The 9,529-nt window shown below is 58.4% G+C and overlaps 1 protein-coding gene across 2 annotated transcripts in view; it reads left to right on the plus strand.

The window, feature by feature from the left end:
- IL6R (interleukin 6 receptor) overlaps positions 1-9,529 on the plus strand; it is a 45,453-nt gene that overhangs the window by 11,402 nt on the left and 24,522 nt on the right. The window contains exons 2-7 of one of the 2 annotated variants that reach the window (XM_040635719.1): positions 4,888-5,130; positions 5,536-5,659; positions 7,595-7,776; positions 8,047-8,213; positions 8,635-8,776; positions 8,888-9,396. In XM_040635719.1, the coding sequence (XP_040491653.1) occupies positions 4,888-5,130; positions 5,536-5,659; positions 7,595-7,776; positions 8,047-8,213; positions 8,635-8,776; positions 8,888-9,141 (1,112 nt within the window). In that variant the 3' untranslated portion in view covers positions 9,142-9,396. Of the gene's footprint in view, positions 1-4,887; positions 5,131-5,535; positions 5,660-7,594; positions 7,777-8,046; positions 8,214-8,634; positions 8,777-8,887; positions 9,397-9,529 lie in introns of those variants that run through there. The other variant, XM_040635720.1, reaches the window with a different exon arrangement.

The following is a 9,529-nucleotide window of genomic DNA, read 5'->3' on the forward strand; positions in this document are numbered from 1 at the left end:
TGTCTTTAGGAGGGACAGACACAGGCTTACCTCTGGCCCCCAGACCTCGGAGCAGTCCCTGAGGGGCAGGTGCCGGATTTCGTGCTCTGTTCAGTGGTAGAGCGGGCAGGGTCAGCTGCTCCCTGCTGTCCCCACCGCCCAGGGTGGGAGTGAGGGCTGTGGGGGTGGGGGGAGGAATGGCTGGGGCAGGAAGGGGCCGCCCCTTTGCTCCCCCACGGTGTCTCTTCCCTTTGACCCTTCCCTATCCGGGAGCCCTGCTTGGGAGGGCCCTGGCTGCTCCGGAGTCGAGCAGAGGCAGCTGGGGGGAACCATGACCTGGTGCGGACCAGGGGATCAGGCGGCAGAGCTGAGGGCCAGGGCTGTAGAGCAGAGCCAGAGTGACAAGTGACAGAGCACCGAGCCCAGGGGCAGGTGAACCCTCTCTGACCTGCAGGGCTTGTCTGGAGGAGCCCACGCTCGCCCTCCTCTGTCCCCTGGTTTCCTTCGTGCCCCACTTCCTCCTTCCTCCTGAGACTGAATAACTTGGACAGACCCAGGCTGTGGAGCTTCTTTGTTTTAAATACGATTATATTCGTTCTGAGACTAGTACGGCTTATAGAAAATCTAAAAACTGCAGGAAGGGGACGGAAGAGAAAGAAATCACTTCCAGTCCCGCCCTCTGAGAGAGGGGTAGAGGTGCCAGGGGGACGCGGGGACATTACTTCCTCCCTTCAGAGAGATGTCCCCGGCTCCCGCATAGCTGTGCAGGTGTCGTGGGCACTGGCTTGGAGAGTGGTCAGGAGCAGTGGTGAGCGGGTGGCCGGGGGGAGGGACAGCCTTGTCTGCTGTGGCCCGAGCACGATGATTTGTTGTGGTCTTTGCTCTCTGAGTGACCAGCCTGCACAGAGTGGTTTCAGAAGCATAGTTAACACAGTGTTGTTCACAGCTTCTAGAAGAAACGTAGTTGCACACTTTTTTTTTTTGAGTAACCCTCTGTCCTCAGCATGGGGCTTGAACCCACGACCTTGAGATCAAGAGTTGCATGCTCTGCGGACTGAGCCGGCCAGGCGCCCCTAGAAGAAACACATTTTGAAGAAGGGCTGGGACAGGCAATAGTTGCCAATGGGTAGTTTATAATTAATCATTCCCCATTAAAAAAAAAATAGTGACTCAGTTTTAAAGACTCAGAAAACCATTACTCAAGCTCCTTGGCAGAGGGAGCGGCCATCACATTGCTCCCACAGCTCTGCTTTTACGGACGAGAAAAAAAGCCTTTTTATTTGCTATTTCTCTGAGCTGCCCCCGTGCTTTGGGCATTGTTAAAGGAGCAGGGAAGTACAGCCCTGCTGTTCAGGCTGGTCACTGCACACAGCGGGAGCTTCCCTCGGAGCTGGGGAGGGAAGTGGGCCGAGAAGCCATTCTCCCACAGGGGGCAAGTGCAGAAGAGAAGAGAGCTCCCTCTGGCTCCCGGCTCCCATTTTCCTCCCATTTTCCTCCCACAGCATCTCCTGCTTGGGACGGGCTCCTCCCCGGCACCACTGCCTAGTGTGTCATCCGTGACCAGCGCTCTCGGCCGTTCCCGGTGTGGAGACTCTGTGCCTGTGGGTCCCTCTTGGGCACCCTACATTAAACATGTATTAAGCACCTACTGAGTTCTTCGATGAGTGCTAGTGGGAGCTCCGCGTCTCATAGTCATGGCTGGGGATGGGGACGGTGCCCTGTGAAGTGTCAGTGAAAGGACGAGCCGCACGTGGGCCTTCGTGCCGCCCGCCTGGGTCTGTTGGGTATTGGTGGCGGGTGAATTCCGATTTCCACTCGTGGTGAAGCTCCACACCGACTGGCAGTCCTCGTCCACGGAATCTCCATCCTTGTGTCTACGGTGGTGGCACTTCGTGCATGAGCTTGACGTCTGTGTTGGCTTTTATCCTCAGAGCTGCTTTATCTGGTGGAAAATGGAGAAGTAAAAATACGGATATGGTGATCAGAAGTGTAGGGTAGTAAAAATATCTTTAAAAAAAAAGAACAAAAGATAGGGGCACCTGGCAGCTCCGCTGCTAGGGCACGTGACTCAATCTGAGGGTTGTGAGTTCAAGTCCCACCTTTGGTGTAGAGGTTACTTAAAAATAAAATCTTAAAAAAAAAATAAAGGGAGCATTGGGTGAGTCTTCTAAACATAACCTCATCGGGCACAGATGGAAATCATTCTGTGGCCCGGACGCGCCCATCAGGTGCCCATCGGCTTACACACACTCGACTGTTCAGTCATGTTCGCTCATGAAGGAACAGGACGCATGTGACACACACACGCTAGGACCGGCAGTCCTGCTCGGGGAGAGTCCCGGGCAAGTGACCAGGAGCACACGTGAGAAAGTGGAAAGCCACACTCCGGTGCAGCAGGACGCTGGAAGCCGTCCAGCGCTCCCTGGCAGAACCACATCCGTGCTCGGTGCGGTACCCCAGGCGTGAAGGGGGGTGAGCGACAGCTGCTCGTGCGTGAGTCCTAGGACTGTAGTGAATGATGAGAGCACGTTCCGGCACGTACCAGCAGACTACATACAGACCTTTTCTATAAAGCCCTCAACTCAAATCAAGGCCAAGAAAAAATTAGGGTTCTGTGCGCAGTGAACCTATTTTTAAAAGTAAAGGAGGGTTGTACCCAGAATGTAACACGGCCAAGGCAGGGAGACAGCGGCTGTGCGAGGGGCTGGGGGTGTCTCATGCTTCCTAACTTTTGTGTGTATTACGTTACTCCGCGTGTGTTCAGTGTTTTGCAGTACCTTTAAAAACAACATCTGAAATGCTGGAGGTATATTATTGAGGATTCCATATGAAAGCAGTGTTCAGGGTTTTCAGAGCCGTTTCAAGCCATCTGGGCAGGGACACACCCTCAGTGGACCTGGGCTTTGAGGGGCTGGGATTTTGCTGCCGCTGGGGAAGCACGGTTCCCGTTTCCCCGTTCTGCAGTGGTGAATGCGTCTCCTGTCCTCGAGGGCAGGGTCTCTCTGCTGCCTAACCGTGTCTTCCTCACTGGTGTCTGGCACAGGGAGCCTTCTCGAGTATTTATGGAATATAGGACAGAGGGAGGGGAAATCAAGGCAAAGGGGTCCACGGAACCTGCCCAAATTGTCCCCCTGCACGGTGAGATTCAACTACTTTTCTCATCCAGAGTCCAAGGTTCTGGTGAAGAAACTCCACGAGGACCAGGGGCTACCCTGCCCTGGCTCCCGTCCCTGAGCTGCCAGCCTCAGCTGGCGGGGTGGTGTCAGGCTGCAAGTGGAAGGCCGTGCAGCGTGTGCAGCGGTTGCTGTGGGGGTGCCATCCTCCTGGGGGGCTCACTGACCCTCAGTCCCTCCGACTGCTGCCTTGGATGTGGTGGGAGGAAGGACAGCCTGCCCAGTGAGACATAAACCCCTCCTCCTGAGCGAGAAGGCTTGCAGGTCAGACATGTTGATGCTGGCCCTCCAGGCCTGGGAGCTCAGGAGAAGATGAGGTCTGGTTCCGGCCGGGCTTTCCCGAAATCTTCGGCCAGATTTACTGCTGCAGCTCGCTAGCCAATGGTTTGAAGGGCCAAGTGTGCTTAGTATGAAAACTGCCTGTTTCCTGGCTTCCATGCCCTTAGCTGGGTGGACTCATTTAATTAATTGGTTAGACTAATTTTATCTCAAACCCTGTGACTCCATTTAACCTACACTAAAACAAGCTGACCTGCTCCTTTAATTTTCAGTATTCTTTTCCTGGAGTAGCACATACGTGGTATTTTTCAGGGGTAGGGAGCACATTTGTTCTTTTGTACCCTCCAGTTTGCTCCCTAGAATAAAAAGAGCGTAGTCCTATGTTACATAGACAGGAGTGGGTCCCGGGACGAGGTGGCCGCACCCCACCTGTGCCGCCGGCGTCCGGGCCACCTTGGGCGGGTCTCCCGATGCCTCCACATCTTGCTGCCTGTCAAGTGGGCCACCTCGCACGAAGCCTCAGGGATCCCGAGACTTCCCGTGTAGTCCTGTATCTTGCGCGCCCCAGCTGGTATCTGCATCATTCATTCAGTCGCTAACCCATCGGGCACCCAGTGGGCCCTGCCACGTGCCGGGCGGTGGGCGAGGCCCTGAAACACAACAGAGGAGAAAACAGGGCGTCGATTCTCCTGGCATTAGAGTCTTGGGCAGAAGACGGATGCGGACGTGGTAATCATGGCAGCAGGTGACGGGTGACGGGGAGGGGGACCACACCCAGTGGGGCCTGACCCAGCTGGGGGGAGGGAAGGCCTCAGTCAGGGAGGGGATATTGAGGCTGTTGAGACCTGACATAGGAGGGGGTGTGGGGTGGGGGAGGGGCTCTGTGCCTTCTGAGGGACGGGGTGTGGGGGGGAGATGAGGCCTGCAAGAGTTGGGGGCATGGGTGGCGGAAGGCCCTGTGTGCCACGCCAGGCCTCACGCTCGGAATTCATGCTGTGTTCGGTGGCCAGCTGCCGAGGCTTTTCTTTTTTCTTTAAATTAATTTATTTTTATTTTCATTTATTTATACATTTTTAAAAGATTTTAATTAATTAATTATTTATTTATTTGAAAAAGAGAGAGAGAGCGTGAGTGCAGGGTGGGGGAGAGGCAGAGGGAGAAGCAGGCTCCCCACTGAGCAGGGGGCCCAACATGGGGCTTGATCCCAGGACGCCGGGATCACGACCTGAGCCAAAGGTAGACGCTTAACCAACTGAGCCCCCCAGGCATCCCGACGGTTTTCTGATCAAAGGAGTCAGGTGGCCGAGGCGGCTTCCGGAGGCCCCTGGGGAGCCGTGGCCTGGGCCAGTGGATGGCGCGAGAGAGGTGTCGTTCTGAAGCCCCTGTGGCTTCCCAGATCAGAAGCAGAATCCTTCCTGGCTACTGTGGGCTCACTGAGTGTCTTCTCCCTCCTCAGAGGTGGTGAGCGATGCAGTGACCAGCCTGCCTGGGGCCAGCGTGACCCTGCTCTGCCCGGGCGGGGAGCCAGGAGACGCCGTTCACTGGCTGCTGGGGAATCGTGCAGCGGGCCCGCACCAGGGCAGCTGGGCCGCTGTGGGAAGGAAGCTGCTTCTGAGGTCCGTGCAGCTCAGCGACTCTGGAAACTATTCATGTTACCAGGACGGCCGCCTGCTCGGAACCGTGCGTTTGCTGGTGGATGGTGAGTCGTGAGCTCAGAGTGCTGGGCGATGGGTCCCAGCTGCCCCTTTAAACTCCTGGTATTCCCCTGGCCCAGCAGATTCAGGGAGAGAGTCACTGACATCTGCCAGCACTGAGATGGAGGGGGCTCCCCTTGGGTGGGGGCCTCTGGCTGACGGGGACCCCACCTTCCCCCTGGCCTGAGTGTTTGGGGCCGAGGCCAGGGGTTCACAGTCTGAGGCATGGGTTTGGGTGCTCGTCTTCCTCCACAGCTTCGACCCTGTGTCCATTGTCCCTGCTGGTAAATATGGTTAATTTATGGTTTATTTATTATTGCTGTTGTTGCGAAGATTGCATGAGTGTGTATGTGGGGGGCGGGCTGCTGCAGGGCTATGCTCCCCCCCCAATGGCTGTGCTCTCCTTTCAGCCCCCCCTGAGGAGCCCCAGCTCTCCTGCTTCCGTAAGAGTCCCCTCAGCAAGGTGGCCTGTGAGTGGAGTCCTCGGCACCCACCGTCCCTGACGACCAGGGCCACGTTACTGGTGAGGAAGTTGTGAGTATCTGGGCCGGGCTGTGTGTCCGCGTCGTCCCCACCGTCACCGAGGTGCACGAGGGGTGCTGGCTCTCACAGCAGCAAGTGGGCTGGCTGGCCAGGGGTTCCCAGGCTGCATCACTTTGGGATGGGGAGGAGGGAGTCGGGGACTGAACGGGAGCTTGCCGGTGACCACAGCAGCCATGGGGGCGGCTGTCACCCTTGTTTAACAGATGGAGAAGGCTGAGGTTGAACGATCCATTAACTTGCTTTAAGGTCATCTTGCTGTAAGTGGCTCTGCTAGGAATCAGATCCCAGTCTGTCTGGTTTATTCAACATGCCAGGTTTGGGGTGTTGCCTGAAGAAGGTGCCGATGCCCCTGTGAGGGGAAGGGCTGCCGACTCCCGAGAAGCCTGGCCTGTGTGAGCCTCCATCAGGCTCTTTCCCTTAGAAAGGCCTCGAGAGGAGTGGCTTGGGGGAGAGAGGGTGGATGTGGGGGAGGAGAGGGTAGGTGTGGGGCAGGAAGGCACCGCTGGGCCTGGGAGGAGCTCGGGATGGCTGTGAGGAAGGGCCGAGGTGCTGAAGATCCGTCGGAGGGCAGGGCCCCTCAGGCCAGGGGTTGTCATTGCAGTTCTGCGGTTCGAGCTGTCGGTCCTCTGTCAGAAATCTCAGCAGTGACTTAAGGGGGGTTGGTTTCTACCAGTGTCTGTCTGCAGAGAGTTGTTAGGCCCTCACGTTATCGTCTCCGTGCAGAACTGTGCACGCTGTCGTGTCCGCACACGGCACAGCTGCCCGTGCAGAGAGTTAGAACCCTCCAGAACCCAGCACGGGGCTGTGGCAGTGATTGTCTGGGACCAGGAAGGTGTTCGTTCACGACAAGATGGTCTGCACGGGGTCGGCAGCCACCCAGACCGGCCACAGAACGCTGGCTCAGGTGGCATACGTGGCCGGCTCACGTGGCCCGCTGGCAGCTGCTGGCACCTCTCCCCTCCTGGACTGAGGAAGCGGGAGGGGGGCTGCCAGAGCCTGGGGACCCTGTGCTTGGGTGGGGGGTTTCCACTGCCCCTGGGAAGAGGTGTGCACTCTGCTCTCTGTCTTGGTGTGCGTGCACGTGACAGCCTCACCCCACGATGACCCGTTCTTCCCTAGCCTGTGCCCTGGGCGGGGTACTTACCAGAGCTGCCGGAGAGACACCCCCCCCCCCCGGGCCTCCCTGGGACCCCACCTTCTCAGCGTTAGGTGGGATGGAGGCCTGGGTGCTGTCCGAGGGAAGGAGGCTCTAACTCCCGCTGGGAACAGAGGAGCAGGTGTCCCAGGAGGAAGGACCTTGTTCCAGGCCCGGGTCTGCGCCTGAATCAGCAGGGATCTGTAGCCCCGCGGCGGGGCGAGTGGCTGCCGGCACCGCCTGCGCCCACACATGTCGTCCGTGGGCGACGTCTCAGGCTTCCAGGCCAGGCGGGACCGGGTCTGACTCACCTGAGTATCTGTAACCACCCAGAAGTCTTTTCCGGGCTCATCGGCCGGAACGGCTCCCACCTCCTTGGGAAGCCTGCAAGCCCCGTGCTTCCGGAGCCGCTGTTCGTCCCCCGAGGGAAGTCGTTCTTGTTCGAGGCTTGAGGCCGGGGATGGGGCCTCTCTGGACTCCTTGCTGCAGCTCCCTGGGGACAGAGGCCGGGAGGCTCCCCCGTCCAGCGCCTCAGGGACCGAGTGTGCTTTAGCTCAGCATGTCGCCCTGCCAGCTCACCTCGATGTCTCACTCAGTTTTCAGTTAACCCTAACAGACCCTTGTGAGGGGTATTACTAAAATTCCCATTTTCCAATGAGAAAACAGAGGCTTGGTGAGGTTGGAGAATTGATTGAAATCACGAGACCTGCTAAGGGCCGCCGAGTGGAGGGTCTCTCCCCCGAAGACGGGCAGACGCTGGTAGCGAGCCTGGCCTCGTCCTGTGTCCACAGTCGGAGCGTCCCGCTGGGAGACTCCCAGGAGCCGTGCCCGTATGCCCAGGGGTCCCGGAAGTTCTCCTGCCGGCTGGCGGTCCCGGAGGGCGACAACTCCTTGTACGTCGTGTCCCTGTGCGTCAGCAACAGTGCCGGAAGCAGGTCCAGCAGTCCCCAGACGTTTGAGGGCTACGGAATCCGTGAGTACCCTCTTCCGGTACCCCACCCCAGACGCCCCCGGCCCCTCTGACGGCCCCTCTCAGATGGCTCGGGGGGCCGGGAGGGGCCGGTGCTGCAGTTTGCTGAGCTGGTGCCTTTCGGGCTTTCCTTGCCAGGGGCCTGACTGGCAGGCGGGGTCCTTGGCAAGATGGCACAGGGGTGCGGTCTGGGTGCTTGGGGTGGGGTCCTGCCTGTTTCGGGGGGACGTGCACACTCGCTGCTGCATGGGAGCCTGCTGTCCTGCCCCACAGTGCAGCCCGACCCGCCTGCCAACATCACCGTCACTGCTGTGGACGGAAACCCCCGCTGGCTCAGTGTGACCTGGCAGGACCCCCCCTCCTGGAACTCCTATTTCTACAGGCTGCAGTTCGAGCTCCGATACCGGGCTGAACGGTCAAAGACGTTCACAACGTGGATGGTAAGTTCTTCTTTTACTCTGGACAGGAGAGTGTGGCTGGGGACTCGGGTTACGGTTCTGGCTGCTGCGGCCCGGGGTGCGTCTCTGAACCCTCCTGAGCATTCGTCGTCTCGTTGCTCGGATAGCAGTGACAGTGCCGGGCCTGTCCTCCTCACAGGCCCGTTCGAGAGGATGCGTATGACCGGGGGAGGCAGTTGGGCCACATGCGGGTTGAGGGTGTGGCTGGCAGGGTCCAGTGGCCCCGGGGAGCCCCGTCCTGCCCTGAGGCTCTGAGCCTCGGGCGGCGTGAGCCTGCGGAGGGTCTCCAAGCGCCGGTCACTCCCTGGCCCTGAGAGGGGTGGCCGAGGGCATGCCCATCCCCGCAGAGCTGTCTGCCCAGAGCCCCGGGCCTCACCCCGCTGTCGCTGTGCCCCCGCGTCAGGTCCAGGAGCTCCGGCACCGCTGCATCATCTACGACGCCTGGAGAGGCATGCGGCACGTGGTGCAGCTTCGGGCGCGGGAGGAGTTCGGCCATGGCTCCTGGAGCGCCTGGAGCCAGGAGGCCACGGGCACCCCTTGGACAGGTACTGTGGCGGGTGTGGCGGGGATGTTTCAGCTTTGCCGTGACAGCGGGTCTCGCTGTGAGCAAGTCAGCCCCCGCCCACGGCTAGAACCGCAACCGATTCCCCACTCAGGGTTCTGGGAAGCAGCCCTCGGGAGTCAGCGGCCGCTGCGTGGCTGCCGGTCCAAGGTGGTCCTGCGCTCACGCCTGCCTCGCGGGGCTGGTGGCCTCGGGGGCCTGGGGCTCTCTCTGCGGCTGTCCCCTTCCTGCCGGCCACGGAGGGGGGCACTCCGGACGCTCGGCTGTATTTGGTGTACCACAGTTACTAGTATCTTATTTTTGAAAAAGATGTTAAAGGAAATAATAGTTGCTTTTGGAGAATTATAATTACTGTGCTTGATAGTGAACATAAAAAAATTCCACAAATGTATGAGACATAATTTTATCAGTATCTTTACCACCTCGAGAAAACCAGCGGGAACATTTCAGTATGCTGCTTTCCTTTTTCTGAGTACGTGTGTACTCTGAGTACCTTTTTCTGAGTACATCTGAGTACGTGTGGAGAATGGTGTGAGCATTCTCCCGTTAGTATCTTTCAAAAATGTATTGTTTAGTAACTGCATGATTGATATGTTCTTTTTAGCTGCTGAAATTTTTTTTTAAAGATTTAAAAAATTTATTTATTAGAGAGAAAGAGAGTGTGTGTGAGAGAGATCATGAGCAGGGGCAGAGGGGGAAGCAGACGCCCCGCTGAGCAGGCAGCCGCATGTAGGAC

The sequence above is a fragment of the Ursus maritimus genome, unplaced genomic scaffold (genome assembly GCF_017311325.1).
Source record: "Ursus maritimus isolate PB19 unplaced genomic scaffold, ASM1731132v1 scaffold_2, whole genome shotgun sequence".
Classification (NCBI taxonomy): domain Eukaryota; kingdom Metazoa; phylum Chordata; class Mammalia; order Carnivora; family Ursidae; genus Ursus; species Ursus maritimus.